The sequence below is a fragment of the Apteryx rowi genome, unplaced genomic scaffold (genome assembly GCF_003343035.1).
Source record: "Apteryx rowi isolate R43461 unplaced genomic scaffold, aptRow1 scaffold_82, whole genome shotgun sequence".
Lineage (NCBI taxonomy): Eukaryota > Metazoa > Chordata > Aves > Apterygiformes > Apterygidae > Apteryx > Apteryx rowi.
In genome coordinates this window covers 231,389-247,061 of record NW_020451116.1, presented here as the reverse complement: position 1 = coordinate 247,061, position 15,673 = coordinate 231,389, and the positions used below count along the sequence as shown (strand labels likewise).

Below are 15,673 nucleotides of genomic sequence, written 5' to 3'. Positions count from 1 at the left end.
CACTGAGGTATGAGAGCCTCACTCGAGATCAAACTCTTAACGGGCATTATGTATTGTGGGGTTTGTTTGTGCCCCTCCAGACTGTCCCAGCCAATCACTAAGGAGAGCTGCAGGCTCTCCTCAATTCAGTTCCCAACCTCCGGCCCTTTTCTGGGGCAAATTATAGCTAGCCCAGGGCGGGAGAGAGAGACTTGGTAACCTTTTGTGAAGAGAAGGGATGGTGGCAGGGGAAAGCTCCAGTAAAACAAGCCTTGTGTCTGACCAAATATTTCTGTAATGGTTCTGCATCTTCCCTGGGAAACTTTTAGAGGGCGGCGGACTGATAAAAGTGTAGTAATTAAAGGAGGGGGGCACAAAGGAAAACAAAGCTTCACCTATGGTAGGACTGTTGCCTTGTCTGTACTTTCTTGTATGGCCATGAGCTCTTTGGGGAGGGGATATTTGAGACTGTCACTTCTTAAACCAATAGGCAGATATAATGCAGGTTTCCATCCTTAGAACCACTTTGAAATACAGGCACTGTGATTCCTTCTTCAGCTAAGTAAAGTAATACACTGCATAATCCTGAGGCATGCCAGACTTTCACCAGCCCTTCAGAAGCTTGCGGAGCACTGGTGGTACCTTGTGTCAAGAGGCAATAAAAAGCAAAGTCTGTAGTTCTTAAATATGGTGCCTTGCCTGTGGAACTGGTTTGATCACACCCCCACTACATTATTTGCCCATAATTACAAAGCCTCAGTATTTAGACACATTGGCTTTTTTCCCCAATTCAGCTCTGGGGAGCCACAAGAGGTCTCTCAGTCACTGTCATCCATAATGCTGCCTTCTGTAAATGTGTGTAGGGTTTTTTGTTGTTGTTTGTTGTAGACTTGTTCTGGAATCTTGTATTCCTGCAAGACACTTAAAGCTGTTTTCAGATGATTAAGTGGGTCTGTAGCAGTGTACCACTTACACATACATTTGATGCAAGTTTCCAAACCTGGTATTATCTTTGACCCAACCTTTGTGCAACTATTCTTTACTCTAGCCAAATGTAAGTCACTGCTACAACAACAAGCTTCAGGTTTTTGCAATATATTTGATACTTGGCATTTCTGCTTCCTCTGCCAGTCACCTCAGAACTGGGAGTTAAACTCTGTAGCTCCCCTTGCCCCACTGGCATATGAGCAGCATTAGGCAAGGAGTTCTTTAAATTATCTCCCCTCCCTGATTCTCCCAGTGGGAGTGTGACAATGCATTTGTAGAATGGCTGGAAATTGGGATTACAGAAGCTTGTGTGGTGTTAGGAAGACAGGAGAAGCAATGTCAAAAGCACTCAGCGAAGCCCTGCACGTCCGTTCCACTGCATTTCGCTTCTGGCATCTAGCTCCTGCATCCAAGTCACTGTTCGCTTGCCTCAGGTCAACTGAAGTGCTGCTCTGCTTAGCAGAGCCTAGCGAGTCCTTTTTGATACTCAAAAGGAGCCCTCTTCCTAAGCATCTTAGCATTCCCTTCAGGATATCCAACTTCTGACAGATCAAGCCAAGTAATACAAATTGAGCTGTAACAAATAGGAAAACTTTTTCTTGTCTGCCTTGGGTAACCACTGCTCTTATTTAACTGCCTGCATGATGTCAATGGCTTATGTTTAACTCTGCCTCTGCCGTGAGCCCTTGTAGCATCACTAAGACATTGTGTTGGAGGATCAAAGCACCATAAGCTTTACGGAAAGCCTATAGTGCAATGGCTGGCAAAAGTAAAAAGCTTTCTCAAGGCTTTCATCCTCTGCTCGGGCCCACCTTACTAAAATTAAATGTATAAAATGGGTGGTGTAAACTGCAGTAATGTGTTTCAAATGATATCATGAAGAAGGAAGAGCTTACTGGAGATGTCAATAAAAACTGATCACAGCTAATAGCTGGAGTGCTGTTCCTCACTTCCCCCTCCCCCCCCCCCAAAAAAAAAAAAAAAAATCTGTGCTCAGTGATGAAAAACACTAAAGTGAGTGCATAAACTGCTGCATGCAGCAGCTTAAGAGAAGGAAAGAGAAATGCTTAATTGCTTCTCACTTAAGGAACTGGATGATGGCTGGCACTTGTGAGATCAACCTGCCTCACTGCTTAAAGCTAGTTCACAAATAAAAGCCAGCTAAAGGAGAGAAAAAAAGAAAAAAAAGTGACTCCTCCCAGCAAGACTTGTAGCTTATTGGCTATTGTTACAACAGCTGAAAACAAGATCCAGCAATGCCGATGAGATCAGCTCCCTAGAGACTTGGGCCAATATTCAATCTTGGAAGGAGAGCCAAGGGCTACAGCAAGGGACTAAGAGGACATGCAGCCTGGGACTACTGTGGCTTTACTTTAAAGGGGTAGTACATGCTGCTACCAAAATGTGCTTTCTCACCTCCCCTTACTTAGGTATTCCCCTTTCTCTCCAGTGCTTGTGTGACCATGCTCAGAGCTGTCAGTGAACTGATCTCACTGAAAATGGATCTCTTTGCAAACTAGGTTCATTCTCAGCCAAATCAGCACTGTGATTAAAAAATTATTTTGCAGGATGAGTATTTGTGTAGCTGTGACAGAAATGTGTGGCTCAGGTTCGGAGGGACCAGCTTTCTCCACCGCACCTTAGATGCAGATCAGCTCAAAATAACTGGGAACATGTTATACTGTTCTAGATGAGTGGGCCCATGGGGTTCTAGCCATTCAGATTAAGGTACACAAATCTGCTGGGAAGCAGCTCTTCAGTTACTGCATGTGGTTAATTCATGGCCTTTTAAAGGAGAATTTCAGAAGGGGCTTGTTGATCACAGTGTGAGGGGTGCAACTCTGAAGACTCAAATGAATTGTGGGTTTCTAATATACTACCTCAATATGACCTCAGTGCACAGGGTCCTGGCAAGAACAGCTTCTAACGCCCCAGCTTGAAAGGGATTTTGGATACCTTGCCTTTGTATGCAGATACAAGAAATACATAGCCCCTTACAAAGTGTTTTTAAAAAAAAAAAAGTCTGAGATAGTCATGACATTTTTGGGCCTTTTGAATGTATAATATTAAAGGAGCCCTGAGTCTTGGAGGAAACTTCTCAGGAAAATCCTCGGGGGTCCTTATTTCCTTCACTATTTCTCACAATAAAATTCTATGCAGACATGAGTCAAGATCAGCATTTTTCTTCCCCAGCAGTGACTACAGATTGCTAAGAAATAGTTGGAAATTGTCAAATTTTAACTACTTTAGTATGAAAAAGTACATGGTTAGCATCCATGCTTCGTAAGTGTTGGCCTGAACTGCAGGAAAGTGGCCGTGTATTCTGAAAGGTTTACTTACAGCCCTGGCAAATGGCTGACTGTTGAAGCTGGATTGTTACTGCTTTTGCAAGACTAAAGAGATGCTGTTTGGAAGAAATTCCAGTGTATTTTGTAAATTACAGATGATATCAGAAGGGATTTTTCTTTTTTTATTTTCTTGTACTTCAGTATTAAAATATACCTTTAACACTGCTGTTTGCGGTTGGCTGGTGTATTTTTGTTTTGAACTTGATCTGAATTAGATACTATAGCTTTAATTCTGTTAAGTTTGTCAGTATGCTTTAAGCTGAGGAAGAATTTCAGTTGGCTATTATTAGTATCCAAGGCAACTTGCTGTTATTTTTATCTTATCATCTAGAAAAGGGAAGAATAATATGTCTGTTTGTTGCAGTGCTACCTCCTGCTGCTCATCTTCTAGTAGTACTAAGGACACTCACCTGCGAATCTGCTTGTAAGCAGCCACCCGCAGCTGACTGTATTAGCCCCTTGCTGATTTCACAGCAACAGCAGGAAACAAGAACATGCCTCTACTGCCAAATCCACAGTGAGAGGTGGGATTCAGTAGCTTAAAAACTGGGACAGGTATGGGTGATAACTTTTTTTTTTTTAACGCTCTCTTGCCTTTAATCAGCCAAATTGTGTGAGCTAGGGCTCTTAACCAGTTGACCATCTTGCTAGTAAGAAGTGTTACATTAGCTGAAATAAATCCTTTCCATGAATGACAACTTCAGAGCATACCATATCAAGAAAGTGCTGAGACCTTGCATTTAGAGTCTCAAGCCTCTGCTTTCCTACTTACAGGAAGATGGATTTAAAGCTAGGTTTACTTAGTGCCTACAGAATTAACAAGTCAAGCAGATTAAACACCTAACTCCTATTTTATGTTCTTGTAAATCCTGCTCAGTACTTGCCTTTCTCTTTAGGTGTCACGCTGCCATTGAAAAGTTGACCCATCCCCTTTAATATTTCATTCTCTCTTTAATGATAATCGGGTGTACATGATGATAAAGAGGGAGAGAGGTAACTTAAACAGTAATGTCTCTCTCCTTCATGGCTGAAGAATAAGTTTTTATACCTTGGTGCTTTGTCATGTTGAAGTAGTGCTATTGTAAATACTGTGCTAGAGCATGAAAATTATCAGGAACCAATTCAGATAGCTTGTAATATCATGGGGTCTTCTCTTATGAATACTTTGCCTCAGTAGCTAGGTTTTGTTATTGTTGTTCTCAGTATCAAGTTATCTTCCATTACAGTTTCTGGTGCTTGTAGTATCAAACCACTCGGGTTCAGATATTGTAGTTTGACACTTGCTGGAGCATCCTAGTTTTTGCAAATGTTATGGCCAGATGCTTACGTGTATTTATGCAACAAAACACATTTATAAAAATCTGGTTTATATTTTTTCTTTAATGGACTGTCGAACTACTATTTTTCTGAATTTTTATTTTAATCCTTTTTTTTGTCTTGTTTCATGAGCGTACCACAGCTATGTAAATATCCTAGCTTCACTCCCTGTAATTTCTATTATAAATATCTAGGTTTCAGGAAGAAATTCCAGAAATGTAAATGACTTCTGTATGCCGTAAAATTGTCTCTATCCCTGGTTTCCTAAATACTTGTGAACTATTATTAGAGTATCTGGAATTACGTCAAGTTTTTTCATATCCCTTTTTAATTGGCTTAAAGCATAATTTTAGAGTGTCTCCCAACTATTTTTTTCTTCCTATCCCCCAAGCAATAGTCATGTTGAAGCTCGTAAGCTGACAGTTTTGCCACATCTGCGTAGCTGGTTGAGGCTAATTACCTTGGAACTACTCTGAATTTATCCCTCAAATCAAAATGCGACTCCTCATTCTTTCCCTACAGTAATGATGGCTTATAGCTGATGCATCATTATTCTGCTGTGGGAAGAGTCCAGTACCCTCCCAGGGGTACAGCTGGGATCTCAGTTGAGCTAAACCTTCCCTGTTTAGGTTTCTTTTCAGTAACTTCTAGTCTGAAACAAAAAGCATCTAGACTCCCTCAGTACTTCTTTCTGCACAGGCAGGGCTGGCTGGTGAGACTGTGAGTTGTTGTATCTACAAGAAAATATATTACCTGCTGCCTGTGGACTCCAATCTCACCCCAACAATATAGTGTCCTTTTTTTGGCATTGACTTTTGGAGGTAAATTTTTAAAATGTCCCTTTTGCAGTTTCAGTGTGCACTTCAGTGTTTGCAAGGCAGCTGGCAGTTTCTCTTGGCAAATTCGGTCTTTGTAGCATCCGAATCTTGATGAAAACAGTATAGTAAATGCAAGGTGTGCAGTAGGAAAGTCTGAAGTAAGAAGAAGCTATGCCTGAAAACTAATGTCATTTATGGAATGCTTGTATGTAATACTGAAGTGGAAGAAAATAAAAGAATTCCCTCTGACATCGTCTGTGTTCCAGAGTGCTTAATCAGGTTAGTTCCTTCCCCTTTCCCTCCTCCCCCCCATCTCTTTCTCCAACCAATTTTTTGATCAAAAATAATGATTTTAGTGTTAATAACTATTTTCTCTGCAATTAATATGATACAGTTCCCTCAAGAAGTGTCTGGTGTAATCCCTTAGCTATTCCAGTCCTTCAAATCGTCTCTTCACTCCTGGGGGTAACTTGCTAGCAAATGCCACAAGAGTTGCTGTGGCAGCAGGTTCTTCATGCAAGGCTCACATCTGTTGCAAAGTGGCCTTGGAAAACACTCATTTCATAGTTTCAATAGTACGTTTTTTAGTAGCATCTTTTGCTTCCTGTATTTCTCGTTTAACTCTTTGGCTTCACGCATTTCTTGCTTTCACTTTTAAAGTTCTTGGCTCCCCAGTTCTGACTGCCTAGAATGGAGACCACAGAGTAATTGCATTTTAGAGACATCATGTAGACTAGCAAGCACCTGGCACATCTGACTTGTCTCTTGCATGTAAGCACATTTCCTTGGTGTGCAAACACAATTCTTGCCAGAGCTTGCTCCAAAATCTGACTCTGTCTAATGTTTTCCTTATTGGGCACTCCCAAATTCCTTATTCTCTCTCCTTCAGGGACGCACTAACCCTTTCATATCCTGGCGTGAGATGATGACACTCCTCCAGTCTTGCTTTTTGGATGAGGTAGCACACCAGCTGTACAGCTCCATGCAAAAGTAGAGCCTGGCACCTTGTGTGCAAGAAGACAGCCTGGACCCTGACTGTCAAGCTCAAGCTAACCTCAATTTATGATGCAATTTCAGCATTTCCACAGAGGAGAAAAGAGGTCTAGCCTGTATAAGAGAGCAGGATGTGACCTACAGTGAAAGAGGAGTATGTTTACATTTTAACTCTTAGAAAACCAATTTTAGCAGAATTGTTAATGAGCTGTCCATTCCTACCCCAGTCAGATTCCTCTAAGTACAGCTTAGTCTTTTTCCTGTGAGATCGCAGCTCGTGTTTGTGCAGAGCCTTTGATGCCTCAAAGTGTTTTCCTCATTTGTTTCCAAGGAAGCAGTACAGCAAGTACCAGAAAAGAAGCCATGAAGAAAAACCCTGCTTTGTTACTTTGCTCTGAATATTTTTCTGAGATCTTGGTTTCTCTTCAATGTTTTGTATGCAACTTCCAGTTTTCTGTACCTTGCAGTGGAATACAGAGCACCTGCCTAAGCAGTACTGTGAGAGAAGTAGGGTTTAAGAATGAGACCTAACACTGCTGTCATGCTGGGTACCTGAAGTCAACATGTGCAGCGTACAGCTGCTTATGGGAAGCAAAGAGGAGTTAGAGCTTTAATGTTGTCTTCTGCATGTTGTTCTGAAGGCTATAGTTAGATGCTGCTATCTGCTTGCAACGCACGGTCTTCAGTTTGCTGCTGCTGCTGCGTTCCTGAAGACGAGATTCCTGGTTCAGTTCCTTCCCCTGCCTGAGGAGATCTAGGAGGGACCTCCCAATTCCCTGCTGAATGCCTAGCTGGTAGACTGCTCTCTAATATAGATGGGAGTTATTACTCCTGTTCTTGCTGAAGCTGTTCAAGAAAATAATAATTCAAGATGATTTGCTTCAAAGAGAATATACAAAAGCCTGTACAGCTCTAATCTAGTAATAAAGGTACTTGTTGCGATGGAAGAATACTGGGCCCGGGCCTTGGTTTCTTGGTCAGTTCCTGCAGTCTGCACAACACAATAATTGAGGTAAATGTACAGAAGTTGTCCTGCAAATAGGAACCAAGCTATCTGGAGAGCAAGTAGGAGAAAGCAAAGTACTGAACAACCACTTGTTTCACGAGTGTTGTTCTCAGTACCGACTGAGGTAGCAGAGCTGTAGGAAATGATCAGTTTATGCAGTTGAAAAGTGTACTATAATGTATGTATGTATGTACAAAAAGGTATATTAATTCTGGTTCTGCCTAACTTCTCTACACTGATTGAAACCTTAATATTTAGGGATTTGTGTGACTCTGTGATATATAAGGAATAAAAGTATAGGTATTTTATGAATTTGCAGCTATGAACATTCCAAAACTACAGAAAAGCGTATTGCTAGAATATGCTAACGAGTGACAGGGTGGCATATAATGGTGTGTGGTAAAGGTGTATTTGTTGCACTAGTCATGGGCATTTAGCAAAATATGGTTGCTGCAATTGAGGACTGTTGCTTACAATTTAAGCATAAGGTGACAGATAAAGGGGAACATTATTTCTTTGCTGTCCTGTGTCTGTCTCACTTGTTTTAGTTTGTAAACACTGGAACCATTTTTTTCATTCTATCTTTGTACAGTGTTGAGCCTACAGTACATGACCAGGATCTCAAGCACTTTTGTATTATAAATAACAATGTTGTAACTGTGAAATGATGATAAGCAGCAGTTGTAGTATAGAAGCAATCTACACCCTTCTGAGACTTTTTATAAGTGTTGCAGTAGAGGTGAGTTTTGGGGAGAGACGTGGTAAGTAATAAAGGTACATTTTTATAGGAAGAAGAAAGAGAGTGGTGCATTTGGTCAGTGCAGGAGAAACAGATTGATGAATTATTTTGATAAATAGGTGGCTTAAATACTGGATAAGCATCCTATGAAACCTGTTTAAGTGGTGCAATTAAAGGCAATGCGTGTGCATGTTGTTCAGGAATTTCTGTATATAGGCAGGTGAGATGTTTAATCACAGTGAGTTTGTTATTTGTCTGTATGACAACTTTCTATAGAAAACCAGAAAGAAGTAGTATTTTGTTTTCCGAATTTATCTTAACTCATGATTTTGTTTCCCCCCTGCTTTTTGTAGGGTGAAAGGGGATTCCCAGGCTTGGAAGGGCAGCCAGGTTTGCCTGGGTTTCCAGGACCGGAAGGACCTCCTGGTCCAAGAGGCACAAAGGTAAGTCACAGTTCACTTGTACAGCATGGAAATGCTAAGTATTGTTAGCTTGCTCATAGTGCTGATCCCAAATCATTCCAGAATTCCTGATTATCGTTGGTTTAACAGTCAAAATCTTGGGAGGTTGGGATATGACATAGTTTTTTTTGTTTGTTTGTTTGTTTTGAACAGTCAACCACAGCAAAAATATTGATCTAAGTTTCCTATTCCTCACCTGTATATACATGCTTGCAAACACTGTACCTCCACTTGTATCCTTTCACAAGCTACTGCAGATTAGGCTCAGAGAACAGGTTTGGCAAGATGCTGTAATGTAGTTTTATTAGCCGGTGCACTAATGCGCCCCGTCACTTAGTTAACTGATAAGAGTGGGGTTTGGCCATCAGCCCACAGGGGTCCCACCGCCTCGGCACCACTTTGCACCTGGTGCCGTTTGGGGACAGGTTTGCGGTGGGGCAACACGCATGAAGGCCGCATTGGACAATGCAGAAAGACAACTGAGGAACGCTCCTTGCTTTCCCTGAAGGGTTTCAATTTGTTTTTGTTTGCTATTAAATTACATCATCATGCTCAGATGTGTAATATGGCATTATGGCATTTGGCATGTTGAAAAGCCTTCCTCTGAACGTTTGCATGTGTATTTAGTGTGCACAAGCTTATCCATGATCTGCCTATTTCTTTTGCAAAAGCCCATAATATAAACTAACAGAAATGCATCGTAAAGGAGGAAAGAAAGTAATAGGTAGGTGATAGGAAAAAATGAAGGGCTACACTAAGAGAGAAAATTAATTGGATATAACAAGAGTGAAAGAAAAAAGGGGGCTTGTGCTAGAAACTTTGATTATATTTCTATTTCCTAAATGCCTTTTCTTTTCAGATAGTTTACTATGAACCTCTGCATTGTCATAGTACAAAACAGTAATGCTACAATTTATTCACATTTAATCTTGCATTTTGTTTTGCCCACAAGAGGTCACTATAGTATATTTGATGAAAGGAGCAAGCGAAAGGTATCAGCTTACAAGCAGGTTTAAATACACTTTGATTAAAAATTATTTCCCCTGAGTCATGGTTTATCAGCTGTAAAAGTGCTGTTCAATTCCAGCTTAACAACAAGGCCCCAAATAAAGTTATTTTGAACCCTTTTACTCAGAAAATGACAAATAACATAACTTTTAACCATGTTACTATTAACATGTAAAAGAAATTTTATCATGATTGCTTTTTACTTTAATAGAAAGGCTGACTGTCATTTTGAATGTGTTCATGTGTTTGTTCTCTCTCTCTCTCTCTCTTTAGGGTGATGATGGGCTTCCGGGGCCTATTGGACCCAAAGGAATCAGAGTAAGCGTTTGTGCGGTTTTAGGGTGATGTATTGGAATTATGGATAAAGATTGGCGGGCATTGTGTGGGTCCTTCTCACAGAAATTGTGATTTATGGGGGAAAAATTTTTGGCTTAAATCTGAAGAGAACTTTCTCAATCAGATGGCTCTCTTGTATTGCTTTTCATAAATTCATTAGAAAGAGTAGTCCCAATACTCTTTTAATTTATTTTGCCATTTAGGACCTGAACAAGCTCCAGTAACTTTGCTTCAGTTTATTATGAAGTAGATGCAGTATATCTAGGGTTGGCATGGAAGAGGTTGATTTGTCTGGAAATTCTTTAGGTTTTGTACCTTTGCATTTTCTTTTTGTCAAACCCCTCAGCTGGTGGCAGTTCATGTGGCTCTGACTTCAGTGGAACACAACCGTTTTTCTGCACCATGAGTATTCATTTCTTTTCTCTGTGTATCTATATATTGCAATCACTATAGTTGTTCTGCATTGTCTTCTCTGTGTTTTAATGAATATTTCCCTGAAAGACATGTAAGAACCTTGATGTCTGTTCAGTATGGCATTCTTTTTTAAGGGTGATTCTGATGTTCCTGTTTGCCTTTACTTACCTATGCGCAATAGGTTACATTTAATAAACCATCCTTTTGTACTTCCATTCACACCATCCTGTTTAAAACATATGTGATTATTTCCCTTTTAGGGACCTCCAGGGCTTCCGGGATTTCCAGGCACACCAGGACTTCCTGTGAGTAGGAATGGGTTGTATAGATAGAATCTAGTCCATTTTCTCTTTCTAGCCCAGGAGAGCATCCTATGAGCTAACTGTGCTTTCCTCTTTCCTACTTTAAAGGGATTACCGGGACAGGATGGGCCACCAGGACCTCAGGGTGTCCCAGGATGCAATGGAACAAAGGTAGAATCCCTTTAAAATTCATAACAGTGCAGCAATAATATGATAACAAGTTCTTGTTCCTGACTGTAGCCAATGGGCTTAATTTATTGTGTGCAGTACTTGCTGTTACTGAGTAGTGCAGGTGATTCTGAAATGATGCACACTTATATCCACATCTGGGAGGAGAGGTCATGATCTGGTACTTAAAGCACAAGTTACTGATGAGAAATTGCCAACACCAGACATTTACAGTCTGCAGCCATCATAGTTAACTTATTACTTTATTCTAATCGTCCTTAATTTTATAGCTAACAGACTGAGAGAGGAGTATATCATAATTAGATCATATGCAGCATCTGATCTTTGCAGTAGAGTCTTGCTGCCAAGCAAAACTTATTACCAAATAATGGGACTTTTTAATTTATTTATATATTTATTTTATATTATTATTTATTAATTTCTAATAGCATTTTATTGAAAATAGTGATTTAGTATCCTTATTGGAAGGATACACTTCATTCTAACATGTTACTTAACTTCACTTTATAATCTTTCCTTATAAGAGGTTGATCTTCTATAGCACTACATGTTTTCCCTCTCTGTACAATAGTAGTCAACATTTGTTTACCTGTCTTTGTTATATTTTGTTTTGGTTTTGGCTAATCATCTTTTTCATCCTTAAGGGAGAGCGTGGATTCCCAGGCAGTCCAGGTTTCCCTGGTTTACAAGGGCCTCCTGTAAGTAAAAGATTTCCAGATCAGCTTCCTATAATCCACAGAAAAACTTCTACTTAGATCTGTAAAGGATCAGATAAATATCAGCCTCTTTTTGCAGTTGCTCTTTTAATAAATAAGACTATCAACTTTTTACAATAAGAGAGTGAGATTTTATGCTGCATGCTATGGCAAAGCTAACAAAAAGCCGTCTGAGTTCTCACACTGCTGGAATGCTGAGCCACCTGTAAAAAAATAATACAAATATATGCATATATGTCGGAGAAGAAAGATCCTGATACTGTCATCTGGTGCACCTAAAGAGTGTTACTGATGATTAGTGATGAGGAAAGAAGAGACAGTATGTAGGGTTTTATCCTCACAAGACCAAAGAATGTACAGCAAAGTGACTGTCAGAACTTAAATACTAACACAAAGAACACTAAAGGAATGTAGTAGAGAGGTAAATAAAGACACAAATTGCCAGCAGATGGAAATGTAGTCCTTCTTACACTTGCTGAAAGTACGTCTCAAAAACTTTTACGTTTGATTCTAAGATCATAAAATTTTATTTTCTCCTGTTTTTTCCCCTTTTTAGGTTTCTCTTTTTAATGCTTGTCTTGTACTGATCAGTGGTTTAAAAGTAACGTACCAATCATTTATTTATATTCATCTTTCTTTTATTTTTTGTTTCTTTTAAACAAAGGGACCCCCTGGTCTGCCAGGTATGAAGGTAAGTGTGCTGTACTCTCACATCTAAGTACTAATCAGGTGTGGGTATTCAGTGTGATCTGACACAAGTAACCTGCTTGCTTTTGTGCAAGACCACATATATCCATTGGAATCTGCAGTAAATTTCTGCAGAAAACTTATTGTTTCTAGGCCATTCCAGTGCAACTATCTGGAAATTCTGCAGTAGCTTTACCCCATTTGGGTGAGTAGTTCCAGGAGTAGCAAACTGTTTTTTGAAGCTGGTTCCCTTGGGAATATGAGGGCCAGTGTGCCTAAATGGACAAGTCTATGTATGCTGTGAGGCATCAAGTTAGCAAAATGCCTGTGAACATTTAAATGCACCAATAATATACGTGTGCATGCCGAGGAATGCTAAAGACTGACCAATGATAATGAACTTAAAATATCCAGTGAAAGGAGTATTGCAGCATCTTGTGTTCCTTTCGGAAACATGCTTCCTACTTTATAGATTAGTATGTAATCTCTTAGTGTAAATAGTCTCATAATCTTATTTTAGACTTTAGGGTTTAACCCTTTAAGTTTTAATTAAGGTTTTTTTCTTGTATCCTTGACCTATTTGACCATGGGCCAAAACATCAATTTCAGTTCAAGTCTATTAAAAAGGAAGTTTGACCCACAGAGTTATTCTCATAAACTCCTGAGAGAACAGCATAATACATTGGTGCTGGGAAATGATGACTTTTAAGATGACTTGTTTTTCTCAGCCTCTTTTCTTCCCATTCATTTTAGAGATGTTAAAATGCAAGCTGATCAGGACAAGTATTTCACGTTTTGAAAACAAAGGTCTTCCTTGAAATCAGTAAGAAACTCTGCTTCAAAATAGATCACGAAGCACGACCATTATAATTGCATACTCTGCATTAATCTCATGAGGTTGGACTTTGCAAAAGGCTGAATGAGTCTTTTTTCTGCCGTGTCCTATCGGTTGCTTTCACATGCAAATAAAATGTCCCTTTCTTTTGTAGAAACATTTGTATTTCAATCCCTTAATCTTTTGGAATTCAAGTCAGTGCTGATACATTTGTGCAGATAAAAAGAAAGCTTTTAATAGTTGGTAGTGGGTTTTAGCCATTTTTAGCTAAAATTCTCTAAATATGCAAGGATCTCTGTTAAAAAGAGGTATTTCTTGGAGAATGCAGTACCTGTATTAGAGAACTGCTGGAGTATAGCATAAGTCTGAGTCTCTCAGAGCTGTAAGAGCCACTGTTTGTGTCCTTTGAAGTCAGAATGGTGATATAGTTATAGAATATGCTATTAATTAAAGTTAGCTGTTTTTTCTTCTAGGGTGAACCAGGTGAAATAATTACATCCTTGCTGCCAGGACAGAAGGGTGACCCAGGATTTCCAGGTCTTCCAGGGATACCTGTGAGTTGTCTAAAATACTATTAGACTGTATTCTGCCCAAAAAAGCTAAAATGAAGAATATTTGGATTACAGCACAGTTGGAACATTTGCTACTATGGGATAGCTATGTTTACATGAAGGAGCAAGGTTCAGATTTAATGTACCTCTAGTTTATGATTTTAGGGAAAGTAAGTACAACCATATTGCTCTTAATAGGCTGACCCACAGAGGCCAGAAAGGTCCTGTGTGCAGGAAAGTGGTGTCCAGCAGACAGCTGTAATCACAGTTACTGGCTTGCTTCTCTATTTCCCCTTCCTGCCCCCCTTCAGGCATCCTCTGTATCAGTTCTAGAATTCCCTCCCCTTCCTAACCCTGAGGTAAAGCAAGTAACAGCTGCCTTTCTGGGCTGTATCCGCTATTTCGGATGATAGGAAGAGAGAGTAATGTCTCAGCTGTTCTCATCTTGTATCTCCTGGACAGAGTTGCTGTTCTCCCAGCAGGCTTCCGTGAAAACAGCTAGTGACTCCAGGCCCTGTGCTTCCCCACTGAGCCGTTCGTTGCTTTAGTGGAAGGACAAGGGGAGCAGAAAATGAGTCTATCACTCTGGACTGGACAGAAGCCAGAGACTCCCATTTCCTGGTACGGGGATGCAAGCCCCAGGCTATTCTGACCAGACTGAGCCTGTTAGCATTTCTGTTCCTCTGATCTGTGCTTCCCTATTGTCTGTTTCTGGCTGGGAGAAATCACAAATACAGTGTGGTGTTGTTCTCTCTCCATGCATGAAGAGAAAGAAGGAGCAAAAGTAGTTCAAAACAAACAAAAAAAACATTCCTTTACCCAAGCCAAAGGAGACGTAGTAATGTTGAGAGCAATACGGTCCTTTAGGTCCTTCCTCAAGAACAGATGGGTAGGTTAGTAGTCAGTTCCTTTGATTTGACGTGTATGGGATGTCAGCTGTTGTTTTCTTGACTATGAGGGTCTTGCATTTGCCCCACTGGTTTTTCCACAAACAGGTGCCTCTGACAGCCTCCTCCACTTTCTCAACAGGGCCCCCCCGGCTCCATGGGTATACCAGGTCCAACTGGCCCTCCAGGGCCCCTAGGTTTGACAGTAAGTTTCTTTAACCAGTTACCTATAAACTGTAGACAGTTACAAAGCTAAGCAGTTACTACTTTGTTTCACATCCTCAGAAGCGGGTCAGCAAAGGGCAGAGCTCTTGATAGTCAAGACTTGGGATGAAGGTAGTATGTGTTCACCGTGTGTTCAGGTGACCTGGAGCTGCTACTCTGCATGTTTAAAAGTGATATGTTTAAAACATTCAGCCTGTCCCCAGAGCTCTTTTTGCTTTAGATCAGACTGCATCTTTTGCTGGTTCCTTATTTGTGTTTCCACTGAGTAAAGCGGGAGACCGTTGCTTCTATTGCTTGTGAATCCTGATGGACAAGACATAGCATGTTTAGATTTAGGTGTTTAATTCACGAATGTTTAGTACCTGAATGTTTCATTTCGTGTGACTCTCACTTAAAGCAAGAACTAGTTTCTTACATATTTGTAAAGTTTAATAAGATCATGAGGAAGAGCTCTTGGAGGATGGCAGAAATGCCATGTCAATATGGGTATAACGCAGACCTAGCCAAAGTAGCAACGTTGCCCTTTTTTCAAAGGGGGCATGCAAAGTGTGTGGCTATCCCCAAGTAGAAGTACTATGAACAAATGACTTTTTTTTTTTTTTTTCATTTTAATAGGGACCTCCTGGTCCACCAGGGCTGCCAGGACCTAAGGTATTTCTTTCCCCCTTATTGATGGTGGTGGTTGGTTTTGCTTTGTTTTTCTTTCTGTTGATTTGTGACTTCTAAGTGTTGATGAGTTTTGCTTTTTGCAGGGTAATATGGGTTTGAATTTCCAAGGACCCAAAGGTGAAAAAGTGAGTAGGTGATCATGATGATGCTTTTGCTTATTAATTTCAAAATACTTATGCATGTTGTTTTACTTCATGTCATTTTAG

The 15,673-nt window shown here is 40.2% G+C and overlaps 1 protein-coding gene across 1 annotated transcript in view; it reads left to right on the top strand.

The window, feature by feature from the left end:
* Positions 1–11,556: 11,556 nt before the first annotated feature.
* The window catches only part of COL4A5 (collagen type IV alpha 5 chain), a 47,266-nt gene continuing 43,149 nt past the window's right edge, over positions 11,557–15,673 (top strand). Inside the window, exons 1-6 of the mRNA XM_026089554.1 lie at positions 11,557–11,595; positions 12,278–12,304; positions 13,609–13,689; positions 14,716–14,778; positions 15,414–15,449; positions 15,551–15,592. Coding sequence (XP_025945339.1) covers positions 12,299–12,304; positions 13,609–13,689; positions 14,716–14,778; positions 15,414–15,449; positions 15,551–15,592 — 228 coding nt within the window. The 5' untranslated portion in view covers positions 11,557–11,595; positions 12,278–12,298. The remainder of the gene's footprint in view (positions 11,596–12,277; positions 12,305–13,608; positions 13,690–14,715; positions 14,779–15,413; positions 15,450–15,550; positions 15,593–15,673) is intronic.